General features: G+C 38.8%; 1 protein-coding gene across 1 annotated transcript; it reads left to right on the top strand.

Moving 5' to 3' along the window:
• Window positions 1–14,898: 14,898 nt before the first annotated feature.
• LOC140807463 (uncharacterized) lies at window positions 14,899–17,217 on the top strand. The gene is made up of 5 exons (XM_073164313.1): window positions 14,899–15,421; window positions 15,519–15,584; window positions 15,662–16,381; window positions 16,616–16,806; window positions 16,921–17,217. Exons 1-5 carry the CDS (start codon window positions 14,899–14,901, stop codon window positions 17,215–17,217), a joined length of 1,797 nt encoding a protein of 598 aa, XP_073020414.1.
• The last annotated feature ends 207 nt before the right edge of the window (window positions 17,218–17,424 follow it).

The following is a 17,424-nucleotide window of genomic DNA, read 5'->3' as shown; positions in this document are numbered from 1 at the left end:
TAAAATATCTAGCCAACAGTTGGCTTGCAGGGCATCTACTCTAACATATTCAAGTCCTCCAAAGTAGGAAATAGAACTCCATTAAGGAATCCTAACTAATGAGAAAACGAAATAAATTAAAGAAAACATAATTAATGAAAATAGATTCTAATCTTTTCTAAACTCTCCCTCAAGTTGGATTGTATATGTTATACAAACCAGGCTTGGAGTTTAATTCATTTAAAATAGCTCTTGCAAGTGCTTCGGTGAGAACATCAATATGATGTCTTGTTGGAACATAAATGAGTTGAACAATTCCATTGTTTGCCTTTTCTGAGATAAATGTCTATCCGTCTCAAAATGTTTTGTTTTGTCACGTTGAACATGATTCTTGGCTATGATGATAACGGCTTGACTATCACTGAACATATTTAATGTTCATGTGTCTGAATCTTGGGCTCTCTTAAAAGCCTTTGAAGCCACATTCCTTCACATTTTCCCAATGTCAATGCACGGTACTCTAACTCGGCACTACTACGAGATACAACAACTAGGTTTTTGGTTCTCCACGTCACAAGGTTATCCCAAACATATGAGCAATTACCAGTAGTTGATCTTCTATCTTTTAGTTCTCATAACCAAATAGCATCAATGTGGATTTCTACTTCCCGTTTTCAGACTTTCTAAATAGAAGACCATGCCCTGGAATCATCTTCAGTCGTCTCAAAATTCGATTCACTTCTTCCATATGATCCTCATTTGTATCATTCATGTGGTGACTGACTGCACTAACTGAATATGTAATGTCATGTTTAGTATGAGATAGATAAAAACACTTACCAACAAGTCTTTGATATCTTTCTTTATCCACAAGACTGTTGTCTCCACTCCTAATCATCTTCTTATTAGGATCCATAGGCGTGTTCACAGGTTTACATCCAAGTAAACATGTTTCACTTAACAAGTCTAGGATATATTTTCTTTGGGATATGACAATTCCTTCTTTAGACCGAGCCACTTCCATCCCTAGAAAATACCTCATGTTCCCAAGGTACTTGATTTCAAACTCTGGAGCAAACAAGTTTTTGAGACTGATAATTTCCTCTGAATCATTTCCTGTCAAATGATGTCATCAACAAATAATATGAGAATAGTAATTTTTCCTCATGGTTTGCTTTTTACGAAAAATGTATGATCTGCTTGACACTGGTGATACTCATTAGCAGTCACAGTCTTACAACCATCAAACCAAGCTCGTGGTGACTACTTCAAGATCATACGATGACTTCTTAAGTCTGCATACTAACCTACTGTTTGACTTGGTTTCCTTTCCTGGAGGAATAGTCATAAAAACTTCTTCTTCTAGATCCTCATTCTGAAAAGCATTTTTTATATCAAGTTGGTGAAGAGGCCAATCTAGATTTACTGCAAGATAGAGCAAAACTTGAACCGTGTTGTGTTTGCACTACAACAAAAACACTATATATTGCGACGGGTTTTGAAATTAGCGACGGATTTTACCGTCTCTAATTAACAACGGTTTATGATATACCCTTGCTAAAATTAGCGACGGTTTATGATATATCGTCACTTTGACTAAGCCGTCGCTAATTAGCGATGGTTTAGACATAATCTGTCGCTAAATTTTAAGTAAAATAAAAAAATTAATTTTATAATTTAATAAATCTAACAAGAAAAACTTACAATCTTTCTAAGCTAATAATATTCATGATCTTAACTAACACTTAGAAATTTACTAAAAATTGAAGCGAAAAAACTTACCCTAAATCAAAACTAAAATCTTATAAGAGAGAATAATTTATTGTAGATATGGAAGGTGTGGGAGTAAATGGACCGAAAATGCGAGTATTTATGGACAATTTGTGACGATTTTTTATAAAACCATCACTATGAGCTACGGTTGTTTATTAAACTGTCACTAATAGCGACGGTTAAGCAAATAATGACGATTTTTGTTTAAACCATCGAAATTTTAAAAATTGAGATGATTTTAATAAAACCGTCGCAAATTTTAAAATTTATTAGCAACAGTTTTTGTTTGTCGCTAAATTAAAAATTGCGACGGTTTTAATAAAATCATCGCAATTTATAAATTAGAGATGGTTAAAAAACCGTCACTATTAACGATGGTTTATGTTTAAACTGTCGCTATTTTAACTACAGTTCACTTAAACTATTGTTGTTTCTCCAAAAAAACACGCTAATCCACAACGGTTTACTAAAACCATTTTCATTCCTAAAAAAACACGTTAATCCACTACGGTTCTAAAACCGTTGTCATTTCTCCAAAAAAAACACGCTAATCCACAACGATTTCCAAAAATGTTGTCTTTTATCCAAAAAACACGCTAATCCACAACGGTTTTAACAAAAACCGTTGTCGTTTGTCTAAAAAACACACTAATCCACAACGGTTTTAACAAAAACCATTTTTAAAAGTAAAAACACAACGGTTTTCCAATAGAACCGCTATCTTTTGAGTGTTATTAAAGGCATATTTTCTTGTAGTGTTGGCAACTGGAGCAAATGCTTCTTGGTAGTCAATCCCATATGACTGTGTGAAACCTTTGGCCAGAAGCCTAACCATGAATCTTTCAACACTGTCATATGCCTTGTATTTTACTGTAAATGCTCACTTACAACCAACTGGATTTTTGACATGTGTTAACTCTACAAGATTCCATGTATTGTTAATTTCTATAGGTCGAAACTCCTATTCCACTGCCTTCTTCCATGCTGGAATATTTCGGGCTTCCTGTACCAAATCAGGCACCTTTATGCTGTCAAGAGTTGAAATAAATGTCATGTATATAGGCAACAACTTCCCATAGGGCACATTCTTCTCGATAGGATGATTAGTGCACCTTTAACACATTTTCGGTGAGCAATGGGATGATCCAAATCATCAATCATTTGACCATCATTCTCAGCAGGATCCTGTTGTAATGATTGAGAATTCTGAGTTGGAATGGTGTCATGTATATGCTCTATGGGTCTTCTCCTTCTATAGACAACTAGTTCAAAATTGTGAGCGACAAATTGTGGTTGGTTTGAGTCAAGTGGAGCTGTTTCAGTCGTAGGAATAGCCATGGTTAGAAATATTTCAAGCTCGGGAATGGACAAAGGAGCGGATATTTTTTGGCTTCGTGTTGGAACTATTTCAAGCTCGGGAATGGACACAAGAGCAAATATTTGTTGGGCTGGTAGATAATTGGTATCTAGGAGAAGATCTCAAATCTGATTTTCCATTGAAAGTTAGATTTGGCAAAGTAAGGTTGATGTTCAAAGAATGTCACATCCATGGTGTTGTATACTCTTCTAATAATTGGAGAGTAACACTTGTAACTTTTTTGGTTAAAGGAGTATCCAATAAATATACACTTAAGGGATCTTGGATCAAATTTGGTGCGATGATGTTGGTGAATGTGAACAAATGAGGAACATCCAAAAAATTGAGGGGTAAATCCAAGGAAAATGATTGAATGTGAGGATAGGTATTAAAAAGTGTCTTAGGAGGGCTTTGAAATTTTAGGACTCGACTTGGAACCCTATTGATGAGGAAGGTGGCAGTGAGAATGGCTTCCCCATAAGTATTTAGGAGCATTGTTGGTGAACATGATGTCATAGACAACTTCGAGTAAGTGTTTATTTTTCCTTTCTGCCACCCCCATTTTGTTGTGGCGGTGTCCACACAAGAACTTATATGAATGATATTATGTTTGGAGATATAAGATCCTTGGATAGAATTGAAGTAATCCTAAGGATTATCGGTCTTAAGAACTGGGATACTTCATTGAAATTGGGTGGATAACATAGAGTGAAAAGATTGAGAAATTATGGATGTTTCTGATTTTTCCTTCATGATAAAGGTTTAATTAATTCTTGTGTGGTCATCTATGAATGTAACAAACCACCTAGCCCCATAGATATTTTTGATGCGTAAAGGTCCCCAAATATCACTATGAATGATAGAGAAAGGAAATGAAGTTTTGTATTGTAATCTCGCATACATACTTCTCGTATGCTTGGAAAATTGACAAATTTCACGAATTGAAAGCAGACATAGAATTTGAAAACCACTTGATTGAATTTGATGTAGGACCAAAACTTGGCAATTGAGCTTGTTTATTAAGGAGATTATTTTCTTGGAGCAAATACAGACCACCATGCTCTCAGCTACCAATCACCTTCCTTGCATCCATTACCTGAAAATCATAAAGATTAAAATAAAATTTAGTCACACAGTTGACATCCCGTGTAAGTTGGTTGATATAAATTAAATTGCAATTCAATTTTGGAACACAAAGTACAGAAGAAAGCATAAGGACACTTGTCAATTGAACTGATCCTATTCCTGGCACAAGTGTAGAACCCGTAAATTAGACTACGTATAAGCCATGCATAATTTCTAGCATTTAAATTTAAAATGGTTTTATTGCATGAGAATTAAATTCTTTCCTTTAAATTTAATTATTTTACGCAGTAGTTTAATTGTTATCTTTTCAGTTAAGTAAGTGAGGCCGGACTAGAGTTGGAGTAATGAGATAAAATTTAATATTAAGAAAACATTCTTAGAATTTATTTAAGATAAAGAATGAGTTGATTTAAGGTAAAAGAATATTTAAGGAATTATTTAAATAATTGGAGTTAGGTAGTAAATAAAGTTCAATAATTAATTTCTTAATTCACTAAAATATTTAATGGGCAGATAAAACATTAAAGATTTAAACTACTATGTTTTAAAATATTTTCCCTCCCATTTCATCTAGATTTCGGCCACTTCATAATTTGTTTTAAAATATTTGGCAACTCAAAATCTTGGATATCTTACTTTATCCTTTTTTAGCATAGATAATTCTCTAAATTTTTATTCACCACTAAATAATATTGAAGCAATATTCTACCATGTTTATCTAGCAATATTTCCCTTCTTTTAAATGAAAAAAAAAAAAAAATCGGCCACCCATTAGGAGATTTAAAAATATTGTCAACTCTCCATCTTTAATTATTTCCTTAACCTTTTTCTTGGAGATAATTCCCTCACCATTTATTCTTCAATAATTAATTAATTAAGCAATTTTTCCCTCTATTTTTAATCCTAGAAATCGGCAATCACTCTTTTCTAGATTTAAATAATTGACAACTCATTTCCCTTGATCCCTTCCTTAACCATTTTTGATAGATAATCCCTATCCTTTTTAAATCGCCAACAAATAATTAATTAAGAAATTTCTCCCTTGCTCCTAGACTTAAATATCGACCAAGTGCACTCCTAAATACCCTTCAAATCTTTTGATATCAAACCATCTAACAAATTCTAGGATAGAAAGATTTATCTTGCTATTTAATTCTCATTCATCTAGCAACCTTCCCTCATTTCTCCCTAGCCATTTCTCCCTCACCATTCTCGAAAATTTCAGAGCAAACTTCAGTAGAAAATCGTGAGAAAAACCGAGAGAAAACAAGAGAATTTGTGAGAAAACAAGAGGGAAGAACAAGAAGCGAAGAACACTCCTCCTCCTCCGCGCCGCGTCGTCGTTTCATTTGTTTTCCTTTCAAAACAAACCCAGGCATGTTTATATCTTCTTTCACTCTTCAATCAAGCCATATAGGTATTTTTAAACATCGCATGTACATGATTTAATTGCAAGGAAACCAAAATTTATGACAGCAACATTTCGAAACATGTACCGATTTCGGCCCTCCCCCTTGTGCTTCACGGTTTCATCGTTTTTGATGGTTTCAGGTGGTTAGCTCGATCCTAGGCTCCCAAGGCTGCACCTAGACACGTACTAGCGTGTGTGAGGATCATGTTGGTCCATTAGTTCAAGTCCCATGCATGCTGGAATTGAGAAAATACAGCAACTCTTCCATTGAGTCATTTTGAGCCTCAAAATTTTCAGTTTGCTGTCAAGGGGGGATGATCTTGATCTTGGCTGCCCTAGGGGCTATATCCATGGTTAGAACATCTCCTTGTTATGCCTAAGACGTTACCAACTCGGCCTTTCAAGGCTTAGTCCATGGTTGCATCAGTTTTCAAAAAAAACAAGACAAGCCCCTTCGATCCTTTCACTTTTCTGCACAAGTTGGTTTTCGGTTTTGTGGTTTGGTGTGGATCTTGGTTGGCTTCTGGCCCTTATCCATGGTTCATACCATACCTCATGATGTTTAGATCATGTCATGGTCAATCGAATGGCCAATGGAATGATGCATGACAGCAAGAACAATTGCAACACCCCACGCGTGCATATGCGTTCTCGGGTGGAGCTTCGAAGTTGTTGCTGGTGTTGCTGGGATTGTGGCTGGCTTAGGGCCCTTAGCCATGGTTCAAGCCACACCTTAGGTTGTTAGGAAGAGGCTTTGGTCGGTCGTTCAAGCCCCAATGGCCATTAACCTTGCAAACAACGCAAGGAAACGCAGTAACAGCTGTTGTATGTTTTTGACAGCAATTGTACCCGCGGTTCAGAGGTGTGTTTCGAGTTCTTGTTTGGCTTTTAGCATATTGCCTTGGACTGGACAGTGCCTCACTGAGTTAGGAAGGTCATGTTTTTGACCGTTTGCGATTCGGTTAAGTTTCGAGGTCGTACGAGAATTTACGGTGCAATGTGCCAAAATGACTCGCGAAAGAGCGTTTTATGTTTTTGGCCTCCATTCACCAAAAATTCGAGTAATGTAAATTTAGGTGCATTATTTCATCATTTTAGGTGTATTTTAATCATGGCTAAACGATGGTTCGATGTAGGTTCGGGTTGGTAAGAAGCCATGGTTAAATACTAAGTCATTGGGCGTAATTGTCTCGTTTTTGGATTCAATTACGATGTTTTGGTCAAGTTAAATCATTTGTATATTTTTCATGTTAGAATTAGGTCGCAGCGAGCTTGGGAACGATCCAACCCTTTCGGTAAAATAATACAGGATATTTAATTATATTACGTGCATAAAAATATAAAATGTTCATTTTTGAGATATATGCGATATTGTTTGTGGCCACTTCACGTTCATGAGATTGCAGCTTATCATGGGATTATTACTTCATCCGGTGGTCACTGACCGGTTCAGTTCATGTTCATGTATTGGTAGATCTCTACCGCCCAGTATACTGTGGTTTAGTCTGATCAGACGATTCATTTCACGTTATGGGCCACTAGCGTAGAACATATTCTCAACAGAAAATTATTATATGTTATTTAATGACAGGGCTCTATCGAGCAAACATTTCACTTACGATTTTCAGTTCAGTTATGCACGTATTTATAATTACTCATGACAAGATATTTTCACGTACACTTTACGATATGAGATATTTACATGGCATGAAATTTTATGATATATTTACTTGTTATCTACGATATATGGATGCTGAGTCTTTAGGCTCATTAGACCTGATTGTTATAGGTACTGATGAGGTTGGAGCCGAGGGCAGGGACAGTGAGCCATTTTGGGTTGGCAGTAGTAGGAACCCGAGGACTCATTTTCAGCGTTTACTATTTTATTTCAAACTCAGTTTTTATATGTTGCTGAATTATTTTAAATTGTTATTTTGCACTATAATTAATTCCGCTGTGCTATTTTGAACATTAAACTTTACTTATCAGTTTACTTTACGAATGAGACATTTTAATTATTTAAAGAGAAAATTTTTTATTTTTCCGTAAATTTTCAAGTACGAAATACGGGCCTCTACAGTTGGTATCAGAGCATATGTTCTTGTAAAGGGTTGTACTACTACTGACCACGAGAAGCTCACAAAGTCACGTCTTCGATCTGTAAGATTTACGTTTATGCATTTATTTTAAAGCATGAAATATTTTAACAGCATGTTTCATGAAATATTTTACGTTCAGATTACGATTATACAGTATTTACTTAGATTAAAAGAAATAATAGAAATTTTGCATGTTAGTTACCTATGTGTTACATGTATGGAACAGTATGCCTCCTAGACGCATTTTTGAGCGTACGAGAGATGATGAGCCTCGCCAGGAGGACAGGGAGGAACAGAGGCAGGAGAGGAACGAACCTCCACCCCCTCCACCTGATATGAATGCCCAGATGCTAGCTGAGATGACTCAATTCTTTGCACATTTTGCGGGGAACAATGTTGTGGCAGCCAGGCTGACAGGGCCCGAGGCTACTTACGAGAGGTTTATGAAGATGCGGCCGAAGGATTTTTCCGGGACGGCAGATCCCATGATTGCCGAGGGCTGGATTAAGTCCCTCGAGGTTATCTTTGAGTTCATGGAGCTTGGAGATGCGGACAGAGTTCGTTATGCCACCTATCTATTCGGAGGTTATGCCCGCTTCTGGTGGGAAGGAGCATCAGTAGCCCTGAACTTGGCTACACTGAGTTGGATGCGCTTCATAAAGGAATTCTACTCCAAATATTTTACTGATGAGGTACGTTCCAAGTTGACCAGGGAGTTCATGACCCTGAGGTAAGGAGACTTGACCGTTACGGAGTTCATCCGTAAGTTTGAGAGGGGTTGCCATTTTGTGCCCCTGATTGCGAACGATGCCAGTGCCAATCTGAGGCACTTTCTGGATGGTTTACGACCGATCTTGCGCCGCGATGTTAGGGTGGCTGGCCCAACTACTTATGATGTTGCCGTCTCCAGATCTCTATCTGCAGAGCAGGATCAACAGGATATAGAGAGAGACCACCAGGGCAAGCGCCTAGTCCAGATGCCACATCGTCCTCCTCCTCAGCAGCAGCCCCAGAATAAGAAGCCTTTCCATGGCCCACCCAAGAACAGAGGACAGCGGCAGCAACAGCAGGGACGTGCAGTCCTGAGGACTTTTGAGCACCCAGTCTGTCCTAGGTGCACACGCCGCCATGCTGGAGCGTGTATGTATGGTTCCGGGAAGTGTTACATGTGCGGTAGTCCAGACCACTTGCTGCAGCATTGACGACAGGGGAGTCTGCCTACCCAAGGCAGAGTTTTTGCTCTCCATGTAGCAGAGACGAACCCAGACACCATGCTCATGACAGGTATCTTAAAGCTTTAAGTTAATATTTGAAATTCAATGTTTTGAGAATTTATGTTTTGGGTTGAGGTTTTGAACATAGAATTGACGATAGGATTGCATGCTCTAATCAGTGTTATTTTTGGAATTTAGTTTAGGAGAACTCTGGCCTTTGCATGTCTATAAGTTTAGTTCTTTTAACTATTGGGTTCAACTTAGCGTTCCAACCTTTCAGGGAGAAATTTTATAGCGGGTTCAGCTACGAAAGCCTTGATAGACTCAGGGGCTACTTACTCATTTATTTCGGAGACCTTTGCTAACTTTCTCAAGGTCAAGACCATTGGGCTAGATATAGCCTATTCAGTAGTATTTTCTTCTGGTGAGGAGATGACAGCTACTAATGTGATCCGAGACATAGATCTCGAGCTTCATGGAAATTTTGTTTATGCGGATCTTATCGTTCTGCCGATGCCAGAGTTTGACATCATTCTGGGGATGGACTGGCTATTAAGGAACAGAGTGTTGATCGACTTCCAGCGGAGATCTATTCTAGTCCGACCGCCTGGGATGGAGCAGTTCTTATTCGTGCCAGACAAGTACTTTCATTTACCACGTTTGATATCTTGTGTCCAGGCTAGGAAGCTCATGCATAGAGGGTGTCGAGTGTTTTTGGCGACTTTTATATCTGTCCTCGAGACACCCAGTCAGTCAGCCGCAGATGTTCCGATTGTTAGGGATTTTTTAGACGTTTTTCTTGACTACGTCTCTGGTATGCCACCCGAGCTAGAAGTGGAGTTTTCTATTGAGCTTATGCCAGGTACGGTTCTGATCTCAAAAGCACCGTACCGACTAGCGCCGACAGAGATGGCAGAACTTAAGAAGAAGATTCAGGAACTTATTGACAAGGAGTTCATCCGCCCGATTTTTTCTCCATGGGGCGCGCCAGTCTTATTTGTGAATAAGAAGGATGGTTCTATGAGGCTCTGTATTGATTACCGGGAGTTGAACAAGGTTACAGTGAAGAACAAATACCCACTTCCGAGGATTGAAAATTTATTTGATCAGTTGCAGGGAGCTTCGGTATTCTCAAAGATTGATCTGCGTTCCAGTTATCACCAGTTGAGGGTGAAAGATGCCGATGTTTCCAAGACTGCCTTTAGGACTCGTTATGGCCACTTCGAGTTCCTTGTGATGACGTTCGGTCTGACGAATGCACCAGCGATCTTCATGGATCTCCTGAATCGCGTATTTCAGCCGTATCTTGATCAGTTTGTGATAGTATTCATAGACGACATTCTCGTCTACTATAAGAATCAAGAGGATCACAGCAGACACCTGACCACAGTTTTGCTGACCTTGCAAAGACATAAGTTATTCGTCAAGTTCAGTAAGTGCGAGTTCTGGTTAGAGAAGGAGGCGTTCTTAGGCCACATCGTTTCTAGCAGCGGTATTGAGGTAGACCCAGCGAAAGTTGCAGCAGTCAAAGATTGGGTTGTGCCGCAGAATGTATCAGAGCTCCATAGTTTCCTTGGGCTAGCAGGATACTATCGGAAGTTTATTCAGGGATTCTCCTCCATCGCAGTTCCACTCACATCATTGACGAAGAAGAATGTTAAATTCGTGTGGAGCGATGAGTGTCAGAAGAGCTTCGATACTTTGAAGCAAGCTCTTATCTCAACGTCAGTTTTGGCCATGCCGTCAAGGCCCGGAGATTTTGTTTTGTATACCTATGCTTCGAAGCTCGGTTTAGGCGCAGTATTGATGCAGCATGGGAAGGTGATAGCGTATGCTTCTCGACAGTTGAAAATCCATGAGAAGAATTACCCTACCCATGATCTAGAGTTGGCAGCCGTAGTATTTGCCTTGAAGATTTGGATGAATTATTTGTATGGGGAGAAGTGCCAGATCTTTACCGACCATAAGAGCCTCAAGTACTTCTTTACGCATAAAGAGTTGAATATGCGTCAGAGGCGTTGGTTGGAGTTAGTGAAGGACTATGACCGTGACATTAGCTACCACCCTTGCAAAGAAAATTTAGTTGAGGATGCATTGAGCAGGAAGGTCGCAGTGATGGCTCATCTAGCGATTTCGAGACCTCTTTAGTCTGAGATATTGAGGTTTTATCTAGAGACTTATCGTCGAGGTAGAGTTCCCCATCTATCTACTTTGACGATTCAGTCTTCTCTTCTGGACCGTATTCGCAGTGGTCAGCTAGCAGATGAGCAGTTGGAAAAGTGGAAGCACAGAGATGAGGCCAAGGGCAGTTTTTTGCATTCAGTTAGCGACGGGATTGTGAGATACCGAGACAGGATGTGGGTTCCTAGCAGTGACTCTATCCGAGCAGATATTCTATCCGAGGTCTATATGTCGCCGTACTCTATTCATCCTTGGAGTACGAAGATGTACAAAGATCTGCAGTTGTTGTATTGGTGGCCCGGAATGAAGAAGGACATCCGGCGTTTCGTATCCGAGTGTCTGACGTGCCAGCTAGTGAAAGCAGAGCATTAGAGACCAGCAGGCTTGCTCAAGCCTCTTCCTATTCCCGAGTGGAAGTGGGAGAATGTTACTATGGATATCGTGGTCGGTTTGTCGAAGTCAGTCAGAGGAACAAATGCTAACTGGGTGATTGTTGATCGTCTTACCAAATCAGTGCACTTTTTGCCTATTAAGACGACTTTCACCATGATTCAGTACGCAGAGTTGTATATCCGGGAGATAGTCAGACTTCATGGTATTCCCGTTTCTATAGTATTTGATAGAGATCCTAAATTCACTTCCGTATTTTGGAAGAGTCTGCATTCAGCAGTGGGTACGAAGTTGTTATTTAGCACAGCTTTTCACCCTCAGACAGATGGTCAGTCAGAGAGAGTTATCCAGATTTTGGAGGATCTTCTCCGTGCTTGTGTCATGGAATTTTCAGGGAGTTGGGAGTCGAATTTGCCATTGGTAGAGTTCACATATAACAACAGTTTCCAGGCGTCTATTGGTATGGCTCCGTTTGAAGCACTGTATGGTCGTAAGTGCAGATCTCCTATTCATTAGGATGAAGTAGGGGAGAGATCAGAGTTTGGTCCAGAGATTATTCAGCAGGCTGCCGATGTAGTAGTCAAGATCCATGACAGGATGAGGACTTTTCAGAGTCGGCAGAAGAGCTATGCTGATCAGAGGAAGAGAGATCTAGAGTTTGCCGTTGGCGACCATGTTTTTGTAAAGGTAGCTGATAAGTGCAATTCATTGTACTTTTATTACTTGTTTTTAACTTTGAATTTTGTGATTCTTGAGCAGGTTTTATGTGATTTGTTGTTGTTTTTGTTGTTGTAGTTTGGAAGATTAGAATGAGAGTTTGGAGTAGTAAAGTGTTGAATTGGAAAGTGCAAAAGATAAAGTGGCCGAAGCATTACCGCACCCGCGGTAGCATATGGACCGCACCCGCGGTCCTTGCCTTACCGCACCCGCAGTCCTCGTAGTTCGAAAATGAATGTCACCCCGAAACAGCACCGCACCCGCGGTGCCATCTTTACCGCACCCACGGTCTTTGACAGACAAAGTCCCGAAATTCTTAAATTTTGGTGTGTTGAGCATGGGAGTTGATGATTTTGTGTTTTGCGTGCAAAGACTTGTCTAAGACTATAAAAGGCTTCTATTATTCACTATCTATGGTATTGGGGAGCAAAGGAAAGGAGAGAAGGCTACAAAGAAGGGATTGAAGCTCAAGTTCATCATCCTTAGGAAAGATTGCACACTTCTGGACAGAAATATCTTGCACCCCAAATCTCTTGTTCTAAGTTCTTCTTTCTTTATTTTTATTTGATATGTCTTGTTTAAGATTCGTGTGTTGTTGTGTTGGTTTTATTATTATGAACTAATTCTTATTTCTAGAGGAAAGATGGAACAAAACTAGAAACCATGTGTTGGGATTTATGAATTATACTATATAAGTTTTCCTTATTGTTCATTTGTATTTTTCCAATCTTAATGCTTTCATTTTACTGGCCATATCTTGAATTATTCTTATGTTTATAATTTATCACTTGGAAAAGGGAATTTATAAACAAGAAAAGGAAAAATACATCGGTGGTATTTATATAGTTCGGAAGGACATATATTTCTATTGAAGCCATTAAAAGAATTTATTGCTTATTGTGTTATTTAATTATAGATTGTTGACGGGGACGTTACAATCCTGTGTTAGAGAATTAGTATCTACTGAGCACTCGGGAGAGGGAGTAGATAATTATAGAATTCTTGGCTAATGAATAAGAAGGATATTTATAATATAGCTACACAAAATAACACATGGTGGATAGTTGCGTGAAATCGGACCTCTAGAGCTTTTATTCCATTGTTGTTTACTACTATTTGGTAGTATAATTAAATTTATTTTCAATCTAGTTATGGGTGCAAACAAATCTGTCAATTGATATTCTAAATAAAGTCGAGACTATTTTAATTACAAGCATTAATATAAGTTTAGAAATACATTCCTCGTGGGATCGACACTTGTACTCAAAATTACATTTTACTATAACTTGACGTCGTGCACTTGCGAGCAATCGAGAAAACACACAACAAGTTTTTGGCGCGTTTCCGGAGAGTGTCTATCTTAAATTTATATTAGTATTGTTACCAATTAGTTTTGATTTTAATTTAGAGCTGTTTTTATTGTATTAAATTAAACATTGATTTGTTTCTTATCTTTGTTTGACAGTGCATACGAAGATCGCAAAATCCTGACTTGCTTATCTTTGATCCTGAGATCGAAAGAACCACAAGAAGATTAAGAAAGGAAAGAAGAGAAGAGATTCGAGAAATGGCTGAAAACAGAGATAATGAAAATCCACCCCCTGCAATACCCATCAGAGATCATTTTAGGCCGGTATTAAATGCTCATTACTCGGGCATAGCACGAGGGACTATTAATTCAAACAACTTTGAGCTCAAGCCCGCATTGGTAAACATGGTTCAACAAAATCAGTTTGGGGGAGCCGCTACTGCAGATCCTCATCTACATCTCAGAACATTCCTTGAAATCACTGACACAGTAAAAATAAATGGTGTTTCTGATGATATAATTCGATTGTGTTTGTTTCCTTTTTCTATTAGGGATCAAGCAAGAGGATGGCTCCAATCGCTTCCTTTGGGGAGTATAACTACATGGCAGGAGTTAGCAACCAAGTTCCTTGCTAAATATTTTCCACCTGCGAAGTCTGCTCGGTTGAAGATTGAGATAAGTACTTTTAGGCAGACTGACTTTGAGCAATTATATGAGGCATGGGAACGGTATAAGGAGTTGTTGAGGAGGTGTCCAAACCATGGTTTTGAAGATTGGGTACAAATTGAATTGTTTTATAATGGTTTGAATGGACAAACAAGAGGCACTGTGGATGCAACAACTGGTGGAACGATATTTGCCAAATCACCTGATCAAGCATATGATTTGCTTGAACAGATGACCATTAACAGTTATCAGTGGCCATCTGAGAGGTCAGGAGTAAAGAAGACAGCTGGTATTTATGCCGTGGATCCTATCACATCACTAACCGCCCAAGTTTCTGCATTGAACACACAATTAGTAGCCATGAATAAAGTGAGCATACCTGACACTGAAGGTCCTTCCGTTGTTGCTGAAGAAACTCATTCTCTTGAAGAAGCCAAATATATCAACAACAGAAATTTTGGTGGATTTGGAGGATATCGAGGTAACCCTCCTCCTAATACTTATCATCCAGGTTTGAGAAATCATGAGAATTTTTCATATACTAATAATAAGAATGTGTTGAATCCTCCACCGGGGTTCAATACATCAAAGGGGGAAGGAAAGCCTTTGTTTGAGGATTTGGTAGGTACATTTGTGGCTGAATCTGGAAAGAGGATGGCTAGAACTGAGTCTCGGCTTGATAGCATGGAGACTCACATAGGAAACATGGGTGCACGATGAAATCTTTGGAGACGCAAATTGGACAGTTGGCTAATGCTTTGAGAGATCAGAACAGAGGTCAATTTCCGAGTAATACGGAAGTTAATCCAAAAGAGCAGTGCAAGGCAGTCACTTTGAGGAGCGGAAACGAATTGGAGGTTCAAAGTCCCAAGAAGATGGTGCAAAGTGAGAAGTCAGTGGAAGATGTTGAGTTTGAGGTTATAACAGAGAATATGGTTGAGGACTCTAAGACAAAAGTTGTACAACCTCCTGCATTTAAGCCTGCCATTCCATACCCGCAGAGGTTCAAAAAGAAGAGTTTAGATGATCAATTTGCAAAATTCCTTGAGATTTTTAAGAAGATACACATAAATATACCATTTGCTGATGCATTGGAGCAAATGCCCAACTATGCCAAGTTCATTAAAGATGTGATGTCTAAAAAGAGGAAGCTGCACGAGTTTGAGACAGTGAAGCTTACTGAGGAGTGCAGTGCCATCCTACAAAAGAAATTACCACAAAAATTGAAAGATCCAGGAAGTTTTACTATTCCTTGCTTTATTGGTGGTTCTCATTGTAGTAAAGCTTTATGTGATTTAGGAGCAAGTATTAATTTGATGTCATTTTCTATTTTCAGGAAATTGGAGTTTGGAGAAGTTAAACCAACCACTATTACCCTACAGCTTGCAGACAGAAGTCTTACGTATCCAAGAGGGATCGTCGAGGATGTATTGGTAAAAGTGGATAAGTTTATTTTTCCTGCAGACTTTGTGATTCTAGATATGGAAGAGGATAATGATGCTCCATTAATCTTTGGGAGACCGTTCCTGGCAACTGGAAGGGCATTGATAGATGTGAATAAGGATGAACTCACCTTGAGAGTTGGTGGAGAAGAAGTCATTTTCAATATCTATCAAGCCATGAAGGGATCAAATGAGGTAAGCACTTGTAAAATCATTGATGTTATAGACTCATGTGTATCCTTTGACTGTGCAGGAACTAGGGACCCTTTGGAGAGTTGCTTGGTTGGAGCTACTGAAGCTGTCAGTGAAGAAGACTGGGAAGTGAAAGAGCAACTGGTGGCTCTTGAATTATTGCATAAAGAAAAGAAAATGGATGCGTTGATTGAGGAGTTGAACGTCGAAGAGAAAATAGAGGTAATATCACCCTCTCCTGATTTGAAGGAACTGCCAAGCCACCTATGTTATGCATTCTTAGGAGAGAAGTTGACATATCCGGTAATCATATCTTCCTCCCTTACTATTGATGAAAAAGATAAATTATTGAGAGTATTGAGGGAATATAAAACTGCCTTGGGATGGTCGATTTCTGATATTAGGGGAATTAGCCCCACTATATGCATGCATAAAATTTTAATGGAGGAGTCGTATACTCCTTATGTGGATCATCAGAGGAGATTAAAACCGGCAATGAAAGAAGTTGTGAAAAATGAGGTGCTTAAATTGTTGAATGCTGGTGTGATATATGCTATTTCTGATAGTAATTAGGTGTCTCCTATACAAGTTGTACCGAAAAAGGGTGGAATAACTGTGGTTAAAAATGAACATGATGAATTAATATCTACTCGTACTGTAACTGGTTGGCGAGTTTGTATGGATTATAGAAAATTGAACAATGCCACCCGAAAAGATCATTTTCCATTGCTTTTTATTGATCAAATGCTATATAGACTTGCTGGTTATTGTCATTATTGCTTCTTAGACGGTTATTCAGGTTATAACCAGATAGCTATAGCACTAGAGGATCAGGAGAAGACTACTTTTACGTGTCCCTATGGCACGTTCGCTTTTAGGAGAATGCCTTCTAGGCTATGCAATGCACCGGCCACTTTTCACAGGTGTATAATGGCTATATTTTCAGACATGGTGGAAGAAATCATGGAAGTCTTCATGGATGACTTCTCGGTATTTGGCTCTTCATTTGATCACTGTTTACATAACTTATCCCTTGTGTTACAGAGATGCCAAGAAAAGAACCAATTTCTTAATTGGAAAAAATGTCACTTTATGATCCAATAGGGCATTGTCCTTGGACTTAAAGTATCATCTAAGGAATTAGAGGTGGATAGAGCCAAGGTGGTTGCAATTGAAAAACTTCCTCCACCAAAGAACATCAAAGGAATAAGGAGCTTTCTAGGACATGCGGGGTTTTATCGGAGATTCATTAAAGATTTTTCTAAGATCACTAAACCCTTATGTAATTTGCTTGAAAAAGATTCCACATTCATATTTGATGATGATTGTTTGCAGGCTTTTGAGAAAATCAAGAGGGCATTGGTGACAGCACCGATCATGATAGTGCCGGACTGGAAATAGCCCTTTGAGCTGATGTGTGACGCGAGTGATTATGTCGTTGGTGCGGTATTGGGCCAAAGAATAGAAAGGATGTTTAGGGCAATCTATTATGCAAGCCGTACTATGGATGCTGCTCAACAAAATTACACCACGAGTGAAAAGGAAATGCTTGTTGTAGTATTTGCCTTCGACAAATTCAGGCCATATTTGATCGGCACAAAGGTAATT

Source organism: Primulina eburnea, chromosome 1 (assembly GCF_022965805.1).
Source record: "Primulina eburnea isolate SZY01 chromosome 1, ASM2296580v1, whole genome shotgun sequence".
Taxonomy (NCBI): Eukaryota; Viridiplantae; Streptophyta; class Magnoliopsida; order Lamiales; family Gesneriaceae; genus Primulina; species Primulina eburnea.
Note: the sequence above shows the minus strand (reverse complement) of the source record. Positions and strands in the feature narration are given on the sequence as shown.

What these genes read in the sequence shown, in the direction of transcription:
- LOC140807463 (XM_073164313.1), top strand. Translation starts at nt 14,899, where the DNA reads ATGAAATCTTTGGAGACGCAAATTGGACAGTTGGCTAATGCTTTGAGA. An exon ending in AAAATTGAAAGATCCAGGAA is followed by an intron (nt 15,422 to 15,518) that starts GTTTTACTATTC and finishes TTCTATTTTCAG; the next exon opens with GAAATTGGAGTTTGGAGAAG. An exon ending in GATATATGCTATTTCTGATA is followed by an intron (nt 16,382 to 16,615) that starts GTAATTAGGTGT and finishes ACGGTTATTCAG; the next exon opens with GTTATAACCAGATAGCTATA.